Source organism: Canis lupus, chromosome 27 (assembly GCF_003254725.2).
Source record: "Canis lupus dingo isolate Sandy chromosome 27, ASM325472v2, whole genome shotgun sequence".
Lineage (NCBI taxonomy): Eukaryota > Metazoa > Chordata > Mammalia > Carnivora > Canidae > Canis > Canis lupus.
In genome coordinates, this window is record NC_064269.1 from 4647271 (window position 1) to 4671894 (window position 24624).

Below are 24624 nucleotides of genomic sequence, written 5' to 3' on the forward strand. Positions count from 1 at the left end.
CACCAAAGAGATGGTTGAAACCCAGTTTATTAGACCAGAGGCATGCGTCACCCATAGCCCTGCCTGCTGTTCCCCATCCGGTGCACACCCCTTGGCCTTGCTTCCCTTTGGAGAGGTCTGATCTCCAAGGAATTTCTAGGAACCAAGAGTTCCCGAAAATCCCATAGCTTCACTCTCCAGCACCAGGCCAATGTACAGGTGACCTGCCAAAGTCCTGTTCTGGGGTTGGAAACCAAGAGACAGCTGGGTAGAGAAGGCCTGGGAAGGGGTAGGCCTCTGGCCTAGGAGGAGTGCCTGGGGGAGGCGGCACGACGGGCCCTCTACCTCACTTGTTTCTCATTAAGATAGGAAGGAAGGGACAGAACAGCAGAGCTTTCAACTACTCTACGCCTGTATTTTTCCCACCATTACCAAACCATACCTCACCAGAAAATACAAGTGATGGGCTTGGGTATTAGGTGAGGAAAGGAGGCTGGGCACCCAGAAGAAAGGAAAGGTCACTGACTGAGGACCTCAACTTCTGCTAGTCTGCATGCCGCTGTTCCAGCTACAAGAGTCACCAATCCACAGTTCCCCTTGTGTCTGATACCCTTGGCTTAGTGTGCAGAGCAGATCTCCACTCCCTAGGTGGGGGGCTCTGTCTGTAACTACCCCTTCTTGGGGGAGGCCACAGTCAGCCAGGCAAAGGGCATTGGGATGGTGGAACAGGGGAGGGAATGTTAAGGCTACAGGGAGGGCGTAGGGTGCCCGGGATTGGGGGGAGAGGGTGAGGCCAGAAAGAGGCAGAGCTTGTGATTCACAGCTTCCTTTATGTCGCCACCGAGACAGTGCGAAGGTTACAATGCGCGTGTCGTCTCCTTGTGCTTCTCAGAGGGATGTGTGTACACAGTACAGACACCAGGGGAGAAAGTCCAACTCTTTATACAGGCGAAGGCATTCAGAGACCAGGGAGGGAGTAGAAACACAGAAAGGGGAACTTTGGGTGGGAAGATGGTTCTTAGAGACAAGAGGGGATGGGGGTAGAGACAGACAGAGTTAGGGGAAAGTATATACAGAGATATAGCAATATAGAGTCTGTATCATATAGAAATAGAAAATGCAGATGAGGTTGTTGAGAGAAGCAAATGAAGTTGGGGAAGAGGACTTGGGAGAGTTCCATAAGAAAATTTATGGATGTGGCCCTCTGCAGGGGCCCCGGGGAGAGGGACCAGTGAGGTTAGGCACCAGTGCCCCTCTCCCTGAGCTGGAAGCCAACCAGCTGGATCTTTCGTGGGATGGTAGAGGAGTGCTACCTCTTGGGATTTCTCTCCAGCAGTTCTGGGGTGGGGGTAAACTTACAGATATCAGGATGTGGCCTACAGCACCAGGGACACATCTCCTCCCCATCATCCACTTCTTCAGGTAATCCCCCATCCCCAACTCCCTAGAGACTTCACATGTAAGGGGGTGGGGATGGGGACTAGAGTCTTAGTTCCTGCCTGGAGACTTGGGGTTGGGGGGGGTCACTGGGCTGAGAGGGTCTCTTAAGGCTGGGGAAGCCCCCCCCCCACTAGCCCTCCCCTTCAAGGTACATTCTCTGGTTTGGGGCCAAATTCCAGACCCCAAGGATCCCCTCCACCCCCCACTGGGAGGGGCTTTGGTGACTGGTGGCAGCAGAATGTAGGTGGACACTCAGATGACAGACAGCCAGACAGACAGAATTCAGGCTGGGAGCTGGGGGAGGCAGCATGGAACAGAGAGGGGCAGCCTGAGGTCACCTGCCCCATTCTCTCTTTTTAGTTTAGTTTAGTTTTTTTAAGATTAGTTTCGGTAAAAATAAAAAGAATGGGGTAGAGGCAGGGAGAGGGCTCTATGGTCAAGATTCCTTCCTCTGCAGACCAGAGGAAAAGACTGCCCAGGAGTGGGAGACTACCTTGGGAGGGGGGAGTGAGTCCCCAGGGCAGATGTGGGGGGGTCGCAGCTGAGGGCCCCCTTACTCTCCTAGCCCTCCCCATCTAGGCCTTTGGTACAGTGGCCTGCGGGGCTCAGCAGGTAAAGTCCTCAAAAGTGCCTCGGGCCGGATGGTGAGGTAGGATGTTGGCAGCATACGTCATCCCGGCAGGGTGGCCCCGGAGGCTCTCACACGGGTTCTAGGGGAACGGCACAGGACAGGGACTGGTTATCAGAAGGGCCACAGGTGGTGCTGGGGCGTGGGAGAGGCAGAGAAGGGGGGGGGGTGCGTGGGCCTGGGGCTGGGGGTAGGGGCGGGACTGGAGGGCACCTCTGTCTTGCTCCCTCACATGTCTTTTGACGTCATCCAGGCTAAGGGCCACACCCTTGTCCGCGCTGCTCCTTTTGGCCTCCTTCTGGCACTTTCCTCTTCGGCACAGCTTGTGTTTAATAACCTGGGACAGAGGTGGGTGGCGAGAGGTTAGACCGGCAGGACCGCCGCCCCTCCGGTGGCCCCGCCCCAGCGCCCCGCCCCCGCTTACCTCATAGGCGTAGTCGAAGAGCTCCAGTACTGTGAGGATGCTGGCCCCAATAAACAGCCCCATCTGGCCCCCAATGTCACCTGCAGGAGTGGGGAGGGCACGGGGAGGTCAGAGGTGTCAGGACACCGTGGAAGCAGCAGAGCTCCCTGGGACAGGGGCAGGCAAGTCGCATTTGCAAAAAGATCGACCGCCTTTGTATAAAAGGAGCACAGAGCAATTCTGGTGGGGTTCTTATTTTCTTCTCTATGTTTTTCTGCATTTTTTCTACTTTTCTAAAGCGAACAGGTATTCAGAAAATATCAAATACCCCAACATTCATTCTCTGGGTGAATTTTCAGAGGCTTATCAAATAGTCCCCCATTCATACCCACGGGCCTGTCTCTTCCACTTTGCCCTAAGAGAAGGTTCATCCCCTCCTCCCACCAAGACAACATAGTTTGGGGAAAGGCCCCGGGAGGGGGGGGAATGGCAGGGGACAAAGGAACTTGTGGGACCGAGGCAGGCAGCCTGCTTTGGGCGGTAGGATGTCACACCATGCCCATGGCATGGGAAGGGGACAGTGCCATGAACAGCTCACCCAGGAGCCCTGCAATTTCATAGGCCTTCTTCTGCTCAATAGTCTCATAGTTGAGGACTTCAAAGAAAATGTCCAGCACCAGGATGTTCTCCCTGCAAAGGGGTTGGGGGAGGAGACCTGGGTTCAAGTCACATCTCTGTCCCTCACTGACCAGGTGACCTTAGCAAGTTACCCTCTCTGAATCTGTCTCCATACCCATAAAATGAGATGTTGATGGGGGTACCCTCAGTGTAGAACTGTCGTGAGGATTAAATGTGATGGCAAAAATGAAAAGATGCTCTGCACACTGGCAAGCATGGGGTTGTTCCCAGTTACAGCAGTGAGGATGAAGATACAGAATGATGCAAGGAGGAAAGAGAGGTGCTTCCATTGTTTGTTCCAGCTTGATCTGCCCCCCATGCCCATCCCAGACACTTTGGTTGCCTTCCCCTTTTCATCTCAATCTCCTCCTGTCTACCGGCCCCTCAAAGCCCACTCACACCCTCTACAGTCCCAGCCCAAGGGCCCTGCCCTGCACAGCCAGAGCCCTTACCCTATGTACTGCTCAGACTTGTTGAACTTCTTGGCCAGGTACTTGGCTGACGCTTTGCTGGGGATCTTGACCATGGACAGCTCCTTGCCATAGCGGGTCAGGTTGCAGGGCATTTCACACACACAGTACTCCTGGTCCTTCTCCACCAGGAAGTCTGTGCCCGACCAGGCGAGAGGCACCAGTTGAGTGGTGCCCTTCGGCCAGCTCCTTCCCAACACGAACATCCTGGCCCTGTCCGAAGGAAACCTAGGCCCCTTTCTCTTTTTCTGACCTGTTCTGACCCGAGCCCTGTGTCTGCCCTGTGCTGATCCTCACCCAGCCTCCCCATGGGTATTTCTTAGTCCTATATCTCATTGGGGCCCTCGAGGGTCAACCAGCTGAGGTGCTGATGAGAGAGGGTAAGGGCACGGGGGCCTCTAGAGATATTATTCCCAGCCTTGCTTAAGTCAGACACAAGAGATTCCAAGTGAAGCCTGATCCGGGAGTTGTTGGAAGCTTCTGGGAGCTTGGCCTAAAACCCCTATGCATGTGGCTCCTTCCTTCCCCCAGACTGCCCCAAGACAGGGGTGCTCACCCAGAGCAGGATCCGCACACTCCTTGTACTGTTCTGGAGTGCAGTATGGGGCATCCCCTAACAGAGGAGAAAAGACAGTGGTGCAGGATGGAGATTAAAGGGGTCTCGTGATGATGATGGTGGTGGTACCAAGCGCCTAGAAACTAGAAGATGGGAGTGGGTGGGAAGGCAGGACTAGCCAGCCCCCAGTATGTCCTGAAGGTGACCACACACCACCCACCCACCCCACAGTCCATCCCTCCTGGACCCCTTCCCACACATTTTTATGGGTACAGGTGGGAATTGAGGTTAGAGGGACAAGAGCCATGTGAGTATGGAATGGGGCTAGAACTGGGGTGCAGAAAAGCCATTTAATCTTGCTTCCATGTTGGCAGAAGGTTGATGGGGAGCTGGTGAGGGGCAATGCAGGCTGAGGGGCTCCAAGATTGTGTTTGGAGCTTTGGGGCCTGACCTGGCATATGCACCATGCGGCAGTTACAGTTCTCCACCAGGTAGCGTGTCTCACAGTCGATGCGGCAGGCAGTAATGCTGTAGGAGTCGAAGAAATCCGAGTCCATGGTAACAGCTTTGCAGGTGCCCCAGGGCGGGGGCAGGTAGATGAGCTGCTGGGAGAGCCGGGGAGCTGGGGGGTGTGGGGACTTCTCCCCGAGTCACCTTGATGGACTTCTCTGACAAGACGCAGAACTCAGGAGCCTTGCTCCCTGTCCCTCCACAGACTCTGAGGGTCTCAGAGTTTGCAGAGCACTCCTGTTCATTCATGCTTCTCACTAGTCAGATCAGCCCCCAAGCCCTAGCTCACCTGTCCCTCCTGTATTGATTACCCACCACTCCGTCTCGACCCCTCAATACACACCCCCTGGGACCACCCTCCCGTGGCCCTCTCACCCGCTGCTCCTGGCAGGACACAAAGGTCTGGAACCCTGGGGCCACACCAAAGCCCAGCTGGTCGATGAAGGGAGGTTCATCCTGACTGTGGATCTGCACTTTGATGCCCGCTTCGAAGGACGTCTCATCTATGGGAATGAGGAGCAGGGGGTGTATTGGGAGGGCTTCTGACTCCCTAACCTTATTCAGAGCTGGGGCCATGCTGCCTTTCCTAGGGGTGAGCACAGTGCACACTGGGACTGGGGGAGGGGTTAGTCTCTGGGGGGTCCTAGCCCATTCCCAGCCTCCTTTTGGGTTCACTAGCTCCACGCTGCCCTGATGAACACCACATCCTACATGCGTTTCTTACCGGGCTCTGGGTATGCATCTTGCGGTTTCAAATTCTTTCCCAGACACTCTCTATTTCTCCCCCTCCCTGTCTCCCTTCTTCCTATCTCTCTCAGCCCCAAGGTCCCTCGAGACCAGACTGACGGCAGGCAGCCCAAGAAGAGAGGGAGTTATTTATAGAGTGAGTGGCGGCCACTGATGGAAAGCGACGGCTGGTTACCTTGGAGAGTAACTGAGCCAGGAAGGGGGAGCCAGGGAACTGTGAGGGTGGCAGTCAGGTAGAGTCGGAGATGGAGATGGCAAGATGCTGGGAGGAAGGGAGGAGGGCCAAGTCCTGTCTCAGGTCCCACAATGGATCTCAGGAGTCCCCTGGTGGAGGCTGATGGCTAGGGCCATGGGAAGGGGCCCCTGAGAGAAGTGACATACCAGTCTCTCCCCATACAGGCAGGTACTCATCCTGCTGGATGTCCAGCATTATCTCCAGCCCATTGCCAGTCCCACCCTTCATGGTCTTCAGCCGTGGACGCCCATCTCGGCCCGAGTTGAATGTATAGCACTTTCCATATCGTGTGAAGACCTGGTGAGGGCAGAGTGGAGAGCCTGAGAGTCCTGCCAGCACCCTCTACCTACCAAGGGCTGTTCCCAGACCCCTCAGCTGCTGTAATCTCAACACACTTCTGGAACGATCCCTTCTGTGCAGCACTTTCTCCATTTGTCCTCCTTCCCACCCATTCTCTGCCTTGCTTTGCCCTGATGTGCGCCCTAGAAAGCTGATCCCTGTGGGGTGCACTGCCCGTGCTCCTTTGCCACTTGGACAGGCTTCGGGGTGGGTGTGGCCAATGGGAGCTTATCAGAGAGGGATCAGAGAGCAGAAGGAGGGGAGATCAGGGTTTTCATCCTTCCCCACCCCTCACGCCTCTGAGAATGCTCTGGCAGTAGTTTAGACCCATTGAGACTGCAGATCCCACCAGGAGGCCTCCCTGCAAAGTCCTGCCACTTCCCTGTGCCCCTCTAGCCTTTATGTGACAATTTTCCCACTATCACGAAGTGTCTCAGGCCCCTTCAGGCAGTTTCCTTTACTCTGCCCACAGCTCTATAAACAGTCCCTTTGTTCAAGTCTTTTCAATTAAACTATCTGAATGGCAGTCCTGGGAGGACCCTGACAAATATACCTCCATCACCAGGATCCCATCACTGCCATACTCCTGGTCCCTCCTAAGGACCCTCTCCTCAGCCCCAAGTTCCTAGGGCTTCTGAGATATATCTTCTCTTCTGGATTTTGCCCCAGGCATCTGAAATCCTGCTCTCCCCAAGGTTAATTCCCCCCACCCCCAGCCATTAGCCCTTTGTGTCCATCATTGTCCCATCATCACCAGAACCTGAAAACTGACCCAGTTGCCATCCCAAGGACCATGCTCATCCAAGCACCAGTACCTCCTCCCCCAGGATTTGGTACTGAGCATCCAGGGCATGGCATGCTTGGCAACACTTGTGCAGAACTGAGGGGGCCTCAGAGGAGCTCTCAGCTTTGGGGGCAGTCTTCCTATTCCATGCCTCAGAGCAGCCCTTATCAAGGCCCTGATGACATAGCCACAAAGAGAAGAGTGAAGCAATTCTTTGTGGCCCTCTTCCCACAGTTTCTCTGAATGTTTCCAGGTTCCCACAAAAAATGAGGTGAGTGTACTTTTCCTACTGCTTGATGGCAACAAAATCCACAAAGTGAGTTAGAAGGTTAAGTACACACATATGCCAGAGAAAGAGAGAGACAGTGTCAGGCCAGACCAGAGAAGTCAGGGGTGTGGGGGTTACTAGGAAATAGAGTCCTAAATGTTCCCTTTCCCCCTTCCTAGAAGATCCTCTTCCCCATCCAGAAAAGAAAGGGCAAAGTCCACAGATGAAGTTGAGAGAGAACTCCAAGGACTCGTCGTCCCACCACTATGAGGTGTCGTGGCATTCGGTCACAGGCTCCCAACACACACCCATGCCTACCCCTCTGTCTGGGAAAGTGGGGGGCTGAGAGCGCTGGCTTACTTGGGCTGAGAGCTGTGCAGGGGACCTGTGGGCCACTGCTGCCACCTGGTGGTTCTGTGTGAGAAGTGTCTGCTCTACCTTTTGGTCTAGAGGAAGCCAGGTTGACTCCTTTCTTATCTCATGTTCCTTTATTTCCTGACCTCCCTGAGGCCCAGTGGCCATAAACCTCCTGATCTCTGTCTGCAGCTGGCCCATGATGCACTTATATGACGACACCCACCTGCTCCTGTGCCAGGGAGGAGGTGGAGGGCTGAGGGGATAGATGTGTGGGAAGGGAAGGCCTGGCATCTGGCATCGGGACGGGGCACAAAAGGAATCAGGCCAGACAGAAGGGGAAGCTGAACTGGGTAGGGGATGGGGTGCTACTTGGTCTCTCAGCAAGGAAGGCCCTAGACTCCAGAATGGGAGGGCAAGCAGGAGGCTGACCCTGCCACAGGACTTTCCCAGGGAAGAGGATTCCTGATTACTTAGACCTGGGGGAGGGAGAAGATTTAGAGGAGGATTGTTATTCTCCCTCAGACAGACAGACAGACAGACACACACACACACACACACACACACACCCTGTAGAAGGAGCACTGAAAGACCAAGTGAGGATGCACTGAAGTCCCGGCTTTAGTCACTGCTGAGAAGGCTGTGGTGGGGTGGAGTCAGGGACTGTCCTCACCCCTCCACTTGCATTCCACACCCTTCTCCTGCATTTCCAGAGACCAGGTGACATCTGCTCTGGCTCCAGCCCAGGGGTCACAGTCAAAATTTTTAAGGCCAGGTCTAGGTACCCACCAGCAGAGCAAAGTATGACCTCAGAGACACAGTAAGGTTCTAGGCCCTGCTGGATCACAAGGAGATCTGGGGAAGGGCTGGAGATGCTGGAGAATATTCAGGGAGACCCTGGGGGCCTCCAGGCAGCAACTAATTACCAATCAGCACAGATGTATTTCCAGATTCTAACATGAAGAGCGGTACCAGTACAGACCTGAAAACAGCAGCCCAGCCCCAGCCCCAGGGCAAGCTGGGCCTCCCTGAGTCCTGTTGGGAAGGGTGGGTGGCTCAGGTGAGGTGGAGGAGAGGCAGGATGGCCACCAGCCCCAGTCCCAGGAGGTGATGCTCAGGGTAAGCCGTGGCGGACACCCTTGGGGTGCCGTGTCAGGCATGGGCCCCCACTCACCACCGAGAAGTTGTGAGGGCCACAGGGCCCCCCGCAGTAGGAGCAATCGAGCAGCATGTCCTCCAGCCGGTGGCAGGAGCGATTGTAGAAGCGATGCAGGTTAAAGGGCTCCCCAGAGAAGGCCTCCGGCCCCGGTGGGGCAAGAGGCACCCCAGGGTCATCACTTTCATCCAGCCCCAGCATGGGGGCCAGGTAGAGCAAGTCGGGGTAGCTGAGCTGGGACAGGCGCACGGCATTCGTGTTGCAGAGGGTGACTGCCGGGAAGGCCAGCTCCGTGGTGGCCACCTCATCTAGCAGAGTCACGTGCGGGTAGCTGAGGTAATAGGCAACGCGGTCCCCCACCTGGCACAGGAAGGCGCCCAATGCCAAGACAAAGGCCACTGCCCACAGGGCCTGCCTCGGCCCCGGACCTCCCTCCACGAAGATGTGGCTGGCGCCATGCAGGGTACAGCTGTTGGCAAAGGCCACCAGATCCATGGGCGAATCCTCCTCTCTAGCCTCCTTCCTCACTGCCTCCTGTTCCTTCTCTTCTTCCTCTTCTGATTCTGAGTTGTCCCGCTGCCGCCGCTGGTGGGGACCCCAAACATCTCCCAAGGGCCCTGGGGCCTCCTCTCCAGAGGAGAATGACACAGAGCAGAAGATCTGGATGGGCATCTTCTTCAGGGCCTTCCACTGGGGGATTGGCAGGAGAAACGAGAGGCAGATGTGCTCTCAGGCAGGGACCAGCAGGGCCAGCCACCCCGCGCCTCCGCAGGTGTCCGAGGCTCCGTTCTTCCTCCGTCCGCCCGCCTGCCCCGGCCTGGGCGGCAGTGTGGTTGCTCGGCGGCGGTGTGGCTGCTCGGCGGCGGTGTGGCTGCTCGGCGGCGGTGTGGCTGAGCCTGGGCGGGGCGGGGAGGAGAGGAGGACCTGCCTGCCCTGCCTGGGAGGGCGGGCGCCTGGGCTGATGAATAATGGATGGCAGCGGGAAAGGGAGCCAGATGGAGAGGAGGCGGGCCACAGCCCCTTTCCGGCTACCAGCTCCAGCAGGACAGAGAGGGTTGAAGACAGTGGAAGCCCTGGAAAAGCCTCGGGGCTCCAGGTGAGACTCCTTTGCTCCCACAGCTCACAGCAACAGCCCCTGCCCCTCCCCCATGACATTCAAACTGCCCGTCACCCTCTCATCTGCTCTTCAGCATCTCCCTCCACCTTCCTACCCCAGTTCTGGGTCCTCGCCTCCATTCTCACTGGTGCAGCCATTCCCCTGAGACATAAGAGCCTCTGCACTCTCTCGGCTCTCTCTCTCTCAGAACTCTCATTCCTCCTTGACTGCCCCTGAGTCATAATCTCCCCAATTATTCCAATGATCATGCCCCCACCTTCTCCCAATATACTCCTAAGACCCCAGTTCCCTTCCTGTCACTGCCCTAACCCCAATTTACCCGGTGACTTCCTGAACCCTTAATTCCCCTGCAATCATTGCCTTGACCTCCAGTTTCCCTCCAGCCAGTCCCCAACCCCATTTATCTTCCCCTCCCTCCCCTGACCCTGGCAGAGCTTCAAGTCAGCACCACCCCTACATGCCCCCCAACAACCCCCCCCCCCCCCCCGCCCCGTGCTGAGCTGTACTTAGGTCACTTTCTCCTCCTCCACCTTTCCCTTCTGTGGCTTGGGGGGCAGCCCAGGTTCCATTAGCAGAGGTCTCTCACTGACCACAGACTCATTTATGGCCAGTTCCCGGCACCAGGAGGGGGGGCAGGGAGGGACCCAGTCTCTTGCCACTGAAAAGCTTCCAGGCAGATCACCACTCCCCCTCCTAGCTTGCCCACCCCTCAGTGGTCCAGGAGAGGAGTTCGAGGAATTCTGTCCAGGAGGCAGAAGAAATGAGATCAGGGCAATCTCCCAGGTCAGGTGGAGAGCCTCGGGGATCAACCTGGGGTGCCCCCCAAACCCTCAGCCCCAGCACCTTAGTCTCTGAGGCTCCCCTTGCTCCCAGTTTACCATTCTCTGACCCCAGGCCCCTGGCCCCACTGTGTGCTCTGATTACTCAGGGCCACTGATTGAGGAACTTGAGCCATCAGTCAAGTCTCCAGGGCCTAGAAGGTGACCTGAGGGGAGGAGTGGAAGGGAGGGAGGGAGGGGAAGCAGGTTAACCCTTCCTCTGCAGGATCAGAAACAAAGCAGTGGGGGTCCGATGAGTCTACTTGGGCCTTGCCATTCCTTAACCATCCACAGCCCCAGACCCCCTCCCTATTCTCTTCCCCCCTCCCCCCTCCCTCCCTGCTCCAACACCTCTTCCCTTCTCCATTTGCATGCAGGGACCCTGGAGGGTGTTAGGGATGGCAGGCAAGATGCCAAGTTCAGTGGCACTGACTGATGTGGGACCTCTGGCCTCAACTTTGCTGCCAGGGACACAGAGGCCCCAGGGGAAGAGCAGCCGTTGAGATCTGGCCCCTCTCCATCCTTTCACCATTGCCCTCAGACTGGCCTCATCTCTTTTGCCTAAACATCAGCCTTCCACCTGACCCCCTAACTCCCCGCCTCCCCACAGTTTCTCCTCACCTTCTATAATTCTGACCATTCTCCTGCACAGAGACCTTCTTCAGTCACCAGTGCCTCTTGGTAAAATCACCTCCATCTCAGGAAAAGCTATATGAAGCCTTGGCAATTTCCCTTCCAGCTCTCCTTCCCCTTCCCCCACCCTCCACAGCAGTCCAGCGCCCAGCCAGCGTGCCCTTCTCCTATTCTGTAGATCCCCTAGGCTCATTCACAGCTCTGTGCCTTCCTCGGATTCCATCCGGAGAATTTCTCCTCATTTTTCAAGACCTTACTCACACATCACCTCCTCCAAGAAGCCTTCCTTCCCTGACTGCACAGGGCATAGGTAGTACCCACCCAGCAAACAGAACAAAGGGTCCCATCCTGCTCAAGTCCCTTCAGGCTTGAGTAGTAACCAAGAGCTCCTTGACGACAGAGACTGTGAGAATGAAAGAGCAAGACTCAGTGACCATGTGAAGGAAACCAGAACTGAGAAAGACCAGGAAGACCCAGGGCAACTTCAGAGTCCACTGCAGAGATGAGGAGAGAGAGAACCCCCCACCACACACCTTCAGCTGTTGTCCTCAGGCTTCTTCTGTATGAACTCAGGGGTTCCTTTTCTGTTTCTGGTCCTGTGTGCATTTGCTCTCCACCCCCCCACCCCCCATCAGACCTCAGCTCTCAGAGGGCTTTGCACATCCTCAGGATGTTTCAGAGGTAAATTAAGTTCTAGGCCTGGGTGGGAGGTGGGGAAGCTGCAGCTGCCCATGCGTTCCACACCCACTAGAGGGCATTATGCCCCTCCTTCAGACTTCCTGGAAGGGGAAGGAGATTAGACTTCCAGAGGGAAGAGGCTAAGGGAGGGGATGCTTCTATCCTGGGGCTTCACCAGAGAGGGGGGACATGCACACCCAGTGGCTTTAGAGGACAGCCAATCCGGGTATGGCGGGACAATTCTTCCCCCACACCAACATAAAGACCCACACTGCACACCTACACAGCACTACACACAGCTCCCTTGTGGGGCAACAAACACACACACACACACACACACACACACACACACACCAACCGCATTTCCTCCCTCCTCTAACATTTCCTCCTGCCTCATCTTGTTCCAATAGATAAATCCGAATATTTCACAGTAATGGCACATAAGGAGAGTATCAAGCAGCACAAACAGAGGCCCCAGGAGAAGTGGCCAAGTAGACATACGCGCAGAACAACAAACCAATTCTGTACATTCTGTCCAAGGATGCAACCCTTCCCCATGTCAATCCCTACCCAGTATCACTCTTAAACTGTGTGTGGCAACTCAGTGGTTTCTGACTTTCTCTGCATCTCTTTCTAAAACCCCCTCACAAAAATAAATAAATAAATAGATAGATAGATGATAGATAGATAGATAGATAGATAGATAGATAGATAGATAGAAATAACCCCCCCACCCCCCTGCCAACACTTGTAGAATGTTTCAGGCTTCTCAGTAGATATCTCAGGGATCCTTATACAGCCTAGCAAAAGGGTTTGAGTAACTTTACCCTCATTTGACAGATGAGGAAACCGAGGCACAGTGACCTGTTCAAGTTTCATGGAGAGCAAGTGGTGGGCATGAGACTAGAATTAGACCATCCCCCTCTAAATCCCTTCCTCCTTCATTCTTTCATTTATTCATCAAATAGTCACTGAGTGTTTATGGGCTGAGGACACATTAAGAATATATGATGAACCAGGATCCTGCCCGTGTGGAGCTTACTGTCTAACTGGGGGAGACAGATACCATTTTCTAAAAATTGCAAAAGTAAATACTTACTTGCGAATCATGATCAGGGCTATGAAACATAATTTGGGAGTGAGTGACAGGAGGTTCTGACACAGCCCAGGGAATCAAAGTAGGTTTCTCTGTGTGTGTGTTTGAATTGTGATCTGAAGAATAAAGAGTAATTAGGTCTGTATGAGGTGGGGCAGGGGAAGAGTATTCCAGAGAGAAGAGTTATGCAAAGGCCCTGAAGACCTTGGGTGGGGTGGGGGGAGAGCTCAGAGGAGGAGGATATAACTGGACATCCAGAGCAGGGTAAGAACAGGCTGAAGAAACAGGCAGGACCCAGACCCCTCAGGATCTTGCAGGCCACAGTGAAGATTTTTTTTTTTAAGATTTTTTTAATGAGAGACACAGAGAGAAAGGCAGAGACAGAGGCAGAGGGAGAAGCAGACTCCATGCAGGGAGCCTGGTGTGGGACTCAATCCTGGACCCCGGGATCACACCCTGAGCTGAAGGCAGATGCTGAGCCATCCAGGTGTCTCCACAGCAAAGATTCTTGTCCAAGGACAATGGGAGGCACACCGTGGGAGGACTTCAAGTGATCAGAGCAGTATTTTGAAAAATTTGGATTTGTCTACTGGAACAGCCAGAGGGGTGCTGGAAGACCTGTCAGGAAACCTCACAAGGTCAGGTGAGACAAGGAGTGAGTAGTGGACTGGCTTGGAGCAGGGTGATAGGGTGGAGATGTTTAGGAGGCATCAATAGCAGATCCTATTAAGGGAGATGAGGGAGATGGAGTGTCAGGGATGCTTCCTAGTTTGCATAAGTGGCTGAATGGTGGGGTGGTTTACTGGGCCAGGAACACAAGGAAAGGACTAGTTTGGGAGATAAGATGATGAATTTGGCTTTACACATACTGGGTTTTTTGAGCCTCAGGTCATCCAAGTGGAGATGTGAACAGGGAGATTGGCCATTAGCACAGAGGCTGAAGACAGCCAGGCTGAAGCACACATCTGGCACCTGCCAAGGTCTAGATGCTGACATGAGTGAAGAAGAGATGGCCCAAGAATAGAATAGGAAGTCAAAAGAAAGAGAAAGAGAGCAAGCCTAGATGGATCAATATCCACCAAAGCCAAACAGAGTCCCAACCTGTGACTTAACCACAGCTCCCAGTTACATAGGACAACCAAAAAACATAAACAAGAACGTTCATGGTGGCTTTACTTCCAATAGCCAAAAAACTAGTAACAACCCAAATGTCTAGCAAGAGTAGACTGGATAAATACATTTTGGCATATTTACATAATGAGTACTACACAGCATTGACAAAGTGCTACCACCACACAAAACAAAACAATCTCACAGACAATATCATGAGCAAAAGAAGACAGACACAAAAGTGTGGGTACTGTCTGGAGAATACATATACTCTAGGAACTTCAAGAACAGGTGGAACGTATCTGCACCACCAGAAGTCAGAATAGTGGTTAACTCTTGTGTGGTAGCATTGACTAGGAAGGGGCCCAAAGGTACTTTCTGGGGTATTACAAATGTTTTACAGTTTTTTTCCTCTTTTTTTTTAAGAGACAGAGTATGTGCAGTGAGAGGGGTTAAGGGTAGGGGCAGAGGGAGAGGGAAAGAGAGAATTTCAAGGAGACTCCCCACTGCACGTGGAACTGTCTCATGACCCTGAGATCATGACCTGAGCTGAAATCAAGAGTTGGACGGTTAACCCATTGAGCCACCCAGGCGCCCCAGGAAAGTTTATTTATTTATTTTTTTTTAAAGATTTTATTTATTTATTCATGATAGTCACACAGAGAGAGACAGAGAGGCAGAGACACAGGCAGAGGGAGAAGCAGGCTCCATGCAGGGAACCCGACGTGGGATTCGATCCCAGAGACGATCCCCGGTCTCCAGGATCGCGCCCCGGGCCAAAGGCAGGCGCCAAACCGCTGCACCACCCAGGGATCCCCCCAGGAAAGTTTAAAAAGGGGAAGGTGGTCAACCATTTTGAATGTTATTGAGAAATTAAGGATAAAAAAAATGTTTGCAGGTTCTGGCCACGTGGAGGTCGCTGGTGGCCTCAGCTCTTAGTTTTGGTGGAGTGCTGGGAGTGGACAGAAGGCAGCCTGAAGTGGATTGGAGCATGAGTTTGAGATGAGAAGATGGAGACAGTGGAATATATACATTACTTTTCCGAATTTTATCTGAGAAAGGAAGCAGAGAGAGTGTGGGAGCTGGAGCTCAAGCCACGGAGTTGAGAGACCTTTGGTTTTTGGTTTTTATCTTAACCTCAACCCTGATACATAGTAAGTGCTCGATAAATGTTAGCTGTCATTGTAGCTACATATTTCAAGATGGGAGAATCTTCAGCATGCTTCATGTGTCAACAGGTAGATTCCCCTGGAGAGGGGAGAGACTGACCATAGCTGAGGGAGAGGCAAATCTTTAGGGTGAAATTCCTATACTGGAAGAAGGAGATCGGTTGGAAAGAATAGGTTGAGGGGATCCCTGGGTGGCTCAGCGGTTTAGCGCCTGCCTTTGGCCCAGGGCACAATCCTGGAGTCCTGGGATCGAGTCCTGGGATCGAGTCCTGCATCGGGCTCCCAGCATGGAGCCTGCTTCTCCCTCTGTCTGCGTCTCTGCCTCTCTCTCTGTCTTTTACGAATAAATAAAAATTAAAAATCTTTAAAAAATAATAGGTTGAGATTTCAGCCTAGATAAGAGGGATGTTCCCCAATGGGAAGGGGGAGATCTTGGTCGAGGCTTCTTCTTCTTTTTTTTTTTTGGCCGAGGCTTCTTTAAAAAAAAAAAAAAAAGATTTTATTTATTTGAGAGAGAGACAGCAGAGAGTATAAGAGAGAGAGAGCATGAGAGAGAGAGAGCAGGAGCAGAGGAAGGGGGAGAGGGAGAAGCAGACTCCCCACTGAGCTGGGAGCCTGAAGCCATGCGGGGGCTCAATGCGGGCTCAATCCCAGGATGCCAGGATCATGACCTGAGCCAAAGGCAGATGCTTAACCCATTAAGCCACCCAGATGTCCCTTCTATCTTCTTGGTGAAGCAGGAAGCAAAGTCATCTGCCGAGGGTGCAAGGGGGGGCTAGGAAGGGTGGCTGAGATGAGCAGAGAAGCTTGAAGGAGTCATTGGGATGAGCAAGGTGACCCGGAAAACACAGCGGGGTTGCTTGGCGGCACTGCATGCCCATTTCAGGATGTTGATCATGAGCACAAAGCGATTTCAAGCTGGCTTGTTGTGTGACCTCCTCTGGCAGAGCTTGGCTGCCCTGGAGCCACCTGAGGAAAGCCAGTGGCGGGTCTACCTTGCAAAGCTGGGATTTGGCCAAATGGCACAATGGAAAGGCAGAGGAGTCAAAAGACTTGGTGTCGCCAGCCTAAGTCTGGGGTTCCTTCTCCTTTGCACCTTTTCTTTTCCTTCCTGCCTCCTGCTTCTTGAGAGAGCATGGCAAGTGGGGAGCCAGACACCCTGCTCCCCTTGCTCCACAAGGCCCACTCCTACAGTCACACACAAAGAACCTGGACTTAGAAGATCTGAAGTCAAGGTCCCACTCTGGCATGCACCGGCTGTGTGACCTCAGCCAAGTCACCTAACATCGCTGAGCCTCAGTTTCCTCATCTCTCAAGTGAAGATATTAATATCTGCCTGCCTCCCAGAATTATGAGGATCAGGAGCTAAAATAAAGGGAATTTGTAAACTGCAAAGCTCGACTGGAAGAGATGATTAATTTTGCTGGTATGTGCTCTGCATGTGACCAAAGGTTTGTCTGTGCACGAGCTCCCTCCCACAATTGCACTAAGAGAGCTGCGAGTGCCCCCAGGCACATCCACAGACATCCACTTCACGCCCTAATCTACGTCCTCCATTCCGAGACACCCCAACCGAGGTGCACCTGCGTGCTTGCACACTTGGAGTGAGTGTGGCACCGGCACAGGAAGGCTGAGTTGGCTGCTGTCCATGGTAAGGCCACTGCAGCGGTCTCACCCCCGGGATGTCCCCAGCCTGGCTCGATGATGTGACGCATCAATTAGAGACACACAGCACTAAGCCATACAGCCCAACCTCCCAGGGCCCCGGGGACTGCAGCCTCGTCTAGGGAGTGCGGATGAGACGGATGAGAAAGGGATGAGAAAGGGTTTCCTTTCCAAGAACTCACAGTAGCCCAGAAATCCGCCACTTGCCCTCCCTCTACCTTGGGGAGTAGCCCCGGAGAGCCTGGGGGCCTCAGAGTCTCTGTCCTTGTGGTTTCTTAAGGGAACCTCCCCTCCAGGTGAACACACAGCTGTTTCGTGCTCATGTTAAAATCTTCCACGAGGAAGGTGTCTGATCCACGTGTCCAGGGAAGTCAGCGCCGCGCGTCCGTTCCATGCATGGGCCAGCGTGGGCTCAGCCAAGAGAGTCCCAGAGGCTGAAGGAGGGGCTGCCTCTTGGCAAAGTAATTTAGCCATCTACTTAGAGCCTCCTTTCCTCACAGGAAATTGTGCCTAGAAGCTGAGAAATGGAGCCAGATGAAACTATGCCTAAAATAGAACCGAGGGGTCCCGGTGCCCAGCCTCATCCTCCGCCAGAACTAGGTACCACTTCTCAGTCTTGCTCTCTGCTTTCCACGTTTGCCTCCCAGAATCCCCACACAAGCATCCTGACTGGAAGGTTCTCAGCCAGAGGGTAGAAGTTGCCGGAGCCGTCACCTCAGACCGACTCATCTCCCCTCCCCCCAGCACTGCAAGTGCCTTCCACAAAGTTGAAGCATGCTCAGAAGCCACCTCCACCCACAGCAGAAACGTGGGCCTCTCTGCAGGCCTCACCCCTGCTTCTTGGATGCACACCAGGTGCAGCAGTGACCATGCCGTTGAGCTTTGGGCAGGCCGGCAGGCCGGGGCAGGAGAAAGGCCCCTGGCTTGGAAGCACTCCTCCTCCCCACCCTTGCACTTCCCACTCTGCCCCCAGAGGCACTTAGTTACTTACATCAATTCCCTATTACTTTAGCCAGCAGCCGGGAGATCAATTAACTTAGAGTAGCCTCTTAGCTAACTGCAGTCTGGGAGAGGGGTGGAGTCCAGAACGGCAGGGGAGGAAGGAAGGAGAGGGAGAGGAGGTGAGAGAGGAAGCTACGTTATCCAAAGGAGGTTTGTGTGTATATGCATCTGAGAGAGAGACAGAAAGGGAGAGAGGGGGAGACCCGAACCAGGGTCCCCCGTATTCTTGCGACCAGCTCCACTCCAGCCTCCTCCCTCCAACCTCTAGCACTTTGAAGGGAGGGAGGGAGAGAAAGGAAGGGTAAGGCTGGAAGGAATGCCCTCCTCCAAAGTTAACCTCTCCACTCCAGCCTCTCTCCTGTCCCGCTGCAACGTCTGCAGGTTCCCCTTGCCGCTGCCGGCCCCCCACGAACACACACACACAAAGACGCGTAGGGTCCGCCCCTGGGTGGGGAGGGTGGGGGGGGGTGGTGCTCAGGACCCTCCTTCCCTCTGTCGCAGTCTGGGCAGCCTTTTCGTGCAGAAGCCCCTCCACTCCCTGCTAGCTGGAGGGAACACACCCGGGTAGTGGGGCTGGGCTCTCCCCAGGGACTCCTGGTCTGAGCTGCTCGGGGTGGGAGGGGGGCGAGGTAAGCTAGGGTGCGTGGGCGTGAGGGGCAGAGCTAAGGTGGGGATAAGGAAGTTGTCTCTGGCACCTGCCAGGCCCGGTTCAGCTGGCTTTAAGATGGCCTCTCCCTCCCCTCTCCAGGTCTCAGGATCACCCACCTACACCCACTTCTATCACCTTCTAACCCCTCTAGGAGCTCCAGAAGAGTCCTGCCCCCTCCAGACCTTAAGGGGATTTCTGTCCCACCCCTCCTCCTTAGTCCATCTCTCTGGGGGAATTCCTGTCTCTACTCCAGGGACCTGGGCAGGGGGTGGGGGGGTGGGGACACTCCTGTAGGCCACCTCAAGGATTCATGTCCCCCAATCCCTTGTCCCCCAATTCTACCCCCCAAGAGAGAGAATACCATCTCCACTGCATGCCCACCCCCAAGATTTCCATTTTCTACCCTCCCCTTCCTTCTCTTCCAGGGCCCAGAAATGAATTCCCTTCTCTCTCTGCCCCAGGCAGAGGCTCTGGGTCTCAGCTGGAGGAGGGGGATGGCATAGGGCTGACTGGGCAGCCATCTGCCAGCCCCCTCCCCTTGGCGCTGCTCAGCATTCCAGCCACATAGGAGCTCCCACTGCCAGGGACAGATAAGGTGCAGCTGGAGGCTGGCACCAGCTGCGGCTGTGCTCACTCCCTCCGGCCCCCACCCAGACAACGGCGGACAGCTGCGCCCCCGTCCCCCTCCAGGAACCCCTGCCCTGCCTTGGCCTGACTGGCCTTGAGGTGGGGTGGGAGAGCAGAGCCTCAGACCCCGTTGCCCCGGCAACCAAACATCCCACCTCAAAGGAAAAGCAGCGTTGGCCAGGGAAGAGGGGTCCTTGACAGTGGGTCTTTGGTAGCTTCCTCTTTTGGTAGCTCAGGAGAGAACCACTACGGTCCACCCTCAGCCTCCTCAGTCCCAAACTAGTTTCTCCCAGATTAACCCAGGTTCCCCATATTTATCCTCACTCTCCCAAGCTGACTCAGCTACAGCTGCGGGGGGGGGGGGGGGGGCGGGTAGACCCAGTCAAACACTGTGACCACCAGTCCATCTGCTGCAGTTAAGCTGGATTCTGAAGACATCTGAGGGGAACACTTGTCACTGCAGATCCCTGCTAGAGGGACCAGGGTCTCTGAGGGACCAGAGTATGCCCTTATACCTCCTGAACTGTCCTCTATGAGCAGGGTTCTCACTGTTGGATGAGCTTGGCCCCTGGAAACCTGCAGAGGAGTTCACATGTACCTGTGCACACTGTATTTTGCAAAATCTCTGAACCAGGGCTTGGACTCTAGGTTTCTGTTTCAAGGCAGCAGAAGATGCCAAGATGGTCTCTCCTAAGCTCTGACCCAAGAGGCAAATGTTTTCTTCAGTGCCACAACTGTCCAGGGGCTAGATACATATCTCTCGACCTAGCAGAGAATGGCAAGGATGGAGAGGAGATGTTAACTATTAGACCAAAGTCCGCAGAGCTTCGGGCAAGGAGTGTCTACGCCCCTAAGTACCAGGGACCTGGAGGAGAGCGCCGCAGCCCCTCACTTCCCCTCGGGAGATGTCAGACATGGACTCACAGCCAAGCTCCCATCTGTGTAGGAACATCCCTATGGGCAGAAGTGGGAGAGCTCCGGACACAGAAACAGTGAGCAAGGAGGTCAGTGAGACAGGGTAGAAGGAGGCGCTGAGAGGTTTGGGTGCAGCCAGACGCAGAGTCAGGTCTTTGACATGGGCTCAGAAACATCAAAAACCTGGTCTTCCCCAGCAACCCAGAACCAAGAAGAGCCAGGGCTGGGACTGCAGGCTATCAGCTCTCATATCTCCTCCCACCCCAACCCCAAGCAAGAACAAGAATTCCAATTGCTCCAGAACTTTGTGAACCAGTCATATCACCATCTGACACTTAGAATTGTCCCCTCAGATAACATGGACCAATCACATTTCTGTATCTCCATTTTCATGAACCTTAACATGTCATAGCAATCACCACTTGGAATCCTTCCGGACATGAGGGACAAACGGAGCCTCAACTGAAGACTTTTTATAGACTAACTGTATCCCCATGTTATGCCTTCTTAGCCCTTCATTCAATACTACAAACCATCCAAGCTACTGGGTTTTCTCTTTCTTGCTGGTCCCTTCTGCTATATATTGGGTATGTTGCAGAGGAGGACGGCTCTCTGCCTTTCACCCTCACCTAACTTCTACTACTCATGGGTACATAATTGGTGAGCCTGGGAACCCTTTGGTCTCAGGTTCTGGAGAATCCAGGACTTCCCTGTTTTGAGAAAGGAAAAGAAGGAAGTGGTTAAGGCATCACCCTATGCTCCCCATCAGCTTGGCTCAGCAAGGAGTATGGGCATGTAACCTTCGTCTGGCAGGACTGACAAAGGCCCATAAAACTGGTCTGCAGAGCAGGGCTTAAAGAGGTGGGAATTCTTCTGTAACCTCAGCAGGAAAAAACAAGGATGACCATGGCTCCAATATTTCTACAGAAACAAGTGCAGTTCATGCTCCCATAATGCTAGGAGGATGCAAGCAAGTAGGAGAGAAATGGGAAAGGGAGAAAAGGGAGTCTCTGAGAGCAGAGCATTAGAGGCAGGCATGGATAGGAAGGGGATCCTAGAGAGACTGGGTTTTCAAAGAGCAATGACCAGAATTGGAAGTGGACATCACGACTCCAGGGTTGGCAGTAGTAATAAAAAGAGCATACTACGTTGGAACTTTACAAGATATGAGTTCTAATCCTGAACCTGTCAATAACCCGGGACTCATCCTATTGTTCTGTCTCAGTTTGCACATTTGCAAAATAGAGATAATATGGCTGTTTATCCAGGGGATTGCACGAGAGCCTACAAAGCGTTCTGAAGAGTTACAAGCATCGTTCTCTCATCTGGTGTCATTTTTCACCTATGGCTTCAGGTCCTCTGGTCCCGTTCCAGCCTCTGTCTAGTTGTAACCTCTCAGGAACCTGTATGACTTGCCCAGGATCACCTGGCACGTGAGATGCAAGTCACTTCTAACCCTCCCTGGGATGCTCACTTTGAGGCAACCCCACCTGCGGGGAGTGCTGTGTGGGACTGTGGGGCATCTCCATTTTCAGAAGCAAAGAGATGAGGAAAAAAAAAAAAAAAGAAGCAAAGGAAGCCTCCAGTTCAGCCATGACTTTGTACCCCAAATAACCTCTCCTTCCTCAGACACTGGCTCTTGCTGACAAGGGGAGGAACCCAATCAGAGAGTATGCGTGTGTATGCGTGTGTGTGTGTGTGTGTGTGTGTGTGTGTGTGGAGGGGGTGTGTGGCACAGAGAGAATTACCTGTCTAGCTATTTAAGAGAAAGCTTCCCTCACTTCCTATGTTTCATGGTGCTTCTCAAACTTAAGTTCAAATCACCTGTCAAAATGCAAATTCTGATTCAGTAGGTCTGGAAAGTGCGGTGGCTAAGTCCTGCAGTTCTTTCAATCTTCCAGGTGATGGTCCTCAGACCTCATTTCTAGTAACAAGGCTGCAGCTTACCCACCACCACGTCCAGGTCTGACACCTGTAGCCCAAAAGGTAAGCTTGATGGGGTTGGGGTCATGCCAGACTCTGTGTGGGTATGTCCGCCTGTGTGTGCTGTGCACTGTGGGCTCTCTTTCCTGTCGCCGTGGACACAAGGCTGATGCTCAGGCCCTCCCACAGAGCAAATGAGCCCCTGTACTGAACTAAGATCCCTCCTGACAGAAGCAAACCCCAGGGACACTCAGCTTCCTCTCCCGGAGTAGCAAGCTTGACAGAGGCCCCAGGGCTCCTAATCTCCTCTTCCTCTTTCTCTTCCTCCTCCTCCTCCTCCTCCTCCTCCTCAGGCCTGACTCGGTGGACCCCACACCAGGGGACTCACTCACCACCTTGAAGTCTTCAGCGCTGCAGACCTCCCCACGGAAGTGGCAGGAGAGCAGCATGTCTCGAATGTCGTGCCCTGCGCGGTCGTAGAACTCCCGCATGTTGAAGGGCTTGGGCTTGAAGCTGCGGAAGTTGGCCTTGTCCTGCAGTATCTCCAGCTGCTTCTCATCTGCCATCTGTGTGTCCGGTATCTCATACCTGGAGCCCAGGGTGAGCAGCGAATGGATCAGCATTTTTCGTCCCTGCCTCCATTTGGCCTCTAGAACCCCAAACCCAACTGGGGTTGGGGTGGGGGTGGCAGGGGGCAGAGTTAGCCCTGGAGATCAGGCCTGGGCACGGGCACAGGAGAACTAGGTGTGTCCAGAGGACCTGCCCCATGGGGTCTGAGAAGACAATAGGGTCTGCAGTGGCTGCATGGGTAAGGGAGGGGAGGGCAGAGAGATCAAGGCAGGAGCTATCTTTTATATTACAGTCTCTACCCGGTAAAGATGGTCTGCCCCCATCCCTCAAGTAAGGAGAAGAAGATCAAGACACAGGGGCAGGAGGGTGACAAAGGTCACTCTAGAGAGGGTACTGATGTCTCACAGCTCAGGCTGGGACTATGCTGGGATCAGAGATTGGGTGCCCTGCACTGCATGCTCAGCAGTGCTCCAATTCCTTTGCTGTGAGTGGCAGGTCTGGGGAGCCTGGAGGACAGGGTGGTCTGGGCTCTATGGTGGGTTTAGAAAGGCAAGCACCCCGATGGGAATAACTAGGAGCTGGGATGCATGCAACTCCAGCGAGCCGAGGATGGGTGGGAGCCGCCCACCTGTTGTTGAGCAGGGCCAGCAGCTCCCCAGCGTGGTACAGGTCATTCTTGGAGACTTGGCTAAAGCGGAACTCGTTGAGATTGCACAGCGTGACGGCGGGGAAGGTGAGCTGGGAGGCAGCCACCTCATCGAGCTTGGTGACGTGGTGGTAGTGGAAGTAGTACTGCACCCGCTCGGTGCACACACACAGCAGCACAGCCAGTGAGCCCAGGAAGCATAGGGCCCAGAGCGCCCGCTTCAGAGACAGCCGTTCGTAGGAGAAGATGTGGGCCAGGCCGTGCAGCGTGGAGCTGCTGGCGAAGGCCTGGATGCTCACCGGCTGGACGCCTCCCACCTCCTCCTCCTCGGCCTTCAGTTCCATCCTGGCCCAGGGGATCCTGGGGAAGATGGGTAGTCTGTTAGAGTCCTGCGGTGAGAGTACACATGGGGGGCGGGGCGGGGGGCTGCAAATGTGTCCCTTGGGAATCCCTATCACCAGAGGTCACCGCCTCTGGGGCAGAAGACTTCCCTCTGTGTGAGCCCAGAGGTGGCTGGCCAAGGGACACCCTCCTAGAGGAGGGTTCCTCCGAATGCAGGGGCTCTGGGGTCAGCTCAGGCCAAGAGAATGCTCTCCCAGGGAAGCTTCCCAGGCCAGGGGAGACCCCAGATGTAGTCATCCGAGAGCGAGAGGAAGTCCCAATATTTCCACAGGCAGGCACAGGAGTTTCCTCCAGATGTGGGGTCAGTCTGGGACAGGAATGTCCGCCCCATCCTGGAGACGAAGACTCCCCCAGATGGACAGACCCCGGGGAGGGGGGGCAGGAGCTTCTGGCCACGGGTGTCCCCAGGACTGGGCTTTCACCCGGGGAAGCGAAACCGGGGCTAACCGCCCCCCCCACCCCGGGGAGGCGGGGAGGCGGGGGGCCCGGCCCGAGTCCTCACCTGCGGGCGGCTCCAGTTCTCCCAACGGCGGCGCGGGCTGTGTGTGTGCACGTTTGGGGTGGGGGGTGGGGGTGGGGGCGGGGGTGGGGGGAGGGGGGCAGCCCGAGGTGGACGCATGGGGGGGCGCGGTTCCCTCTGACAGCAGCTGTCCCCGCCCCGGACGCAGCCCCCCTCCAGTCCAGCTCCTCGACGCGGCCCGGTCCCCTGCGCGGCCCCCGCCCCCCTCCCCAGCCACCGCGCCGCCCCGGCCGCCGGGGGAAGCGGAGGGGAGGAAAGTCCTGGCTTCGGGGCGCTGGGGAGTCCCGCAGCCCGAGGCGGGGGCATCGGAGACCCACCTGGGGGGGCTTCGGGCACCCGGCAGGCGGCGGCGGGTCCTGGGGCGCGGGGCCGGACGCGGGCTCAGCGCCGGGCGGCGGAGGGGCTCATGGCCCGGAGCGGGAGCCCGCGGGGCGCCGCGCACAGCCCTGCAGGGAGCGGCCCGCCCGGCCCGGCTCGGCTCGGCTCCGCTCGCTCGCTCGCTCGCCTGGGCTCGCTGTGGCGGTGCTCTCAGCCCCG

At 55.0% G+C, this 24624-nt stretch overlaps 1 protein-coding gene across 4 annotated transcripts; it reads right to left on the minus strand.

The window, feature by feature from the left end:
• Nucleotides 1–9: 9 nt before the first annotated feature.
• ASIC1 (acid sensing ion channel subunit 1) lies at nt 10–24542 on the minus strand. Of its 4 annotated transcripts, none has more exons than XM_049102718.1 (12): nt 24405–24542; nt 23148–23525; nt 22342–22537; nt 5793–5943; nt 5040–5167; nt 4606–4759; nt 4155–4211; nt 3581–3734; nt 3049–3140; nt 2472–2551; nt 2280–2384; nt 10–2129 (listed from the first exon to the last, which is right to left on the minus strand). In XM_049102718.1, the coding sequence occupies exons 2-12, from the start codon at nt 23507–23509 to the stop codon at nt 2025–2027; spliced, it is 1584 nt and encodes a 527-aa protein (XP_048958675.1). In that variant the 5' UTR covers nt 23510–23525; nt 24405–24542; the 3' UTR covers nt 10–2024. The 4 variants fall into 4 exon arrangements, with proteins under 4 accessions (XP_048958675.1, XP_025333373.1, XP_048958674.1 ...); XM_025477588.3 differs by having other exon boundaries at nt 4606–4756; nt 24405–24541; XM_049102717.1 differs by lacking the exons at nt 22342–22537; nt 23148–23525; nt 24405–24542 and adding an exon at nt 8566–9442.
• Between the last annotated feature and the right edge of the window lie 82 nt (nt 24543–24624).

What these genes read in the sequence shown, in the direction of transcription:
- ASIC1 (XM_049102717.1), bottom strand. Translation starts at nt 9,219, where the DNA reads ATGCCCATCCAGATCTTCTGCTCTGTGTCATTCTCCTCTGGAGAGGAG. An exon ending in GCCTGTATGGGGAGAGACTG is followed by an intron (nt 5,168 to 5,792) that starts GTATGTCACTTC and finishes TCATTCCCATAG; the next exon opens with ATGAGACGTCCTTCGAAGCG. An exon ending in TGTCCTGCCAGGAGCAGCGG is followed by an intron (nt 4,760 to 5,039) that starts GTGAGAGGGCCA and finishes CGGCTCTCCCAG; the next exon opens with CAGCTCATCTACCTGCCCCC.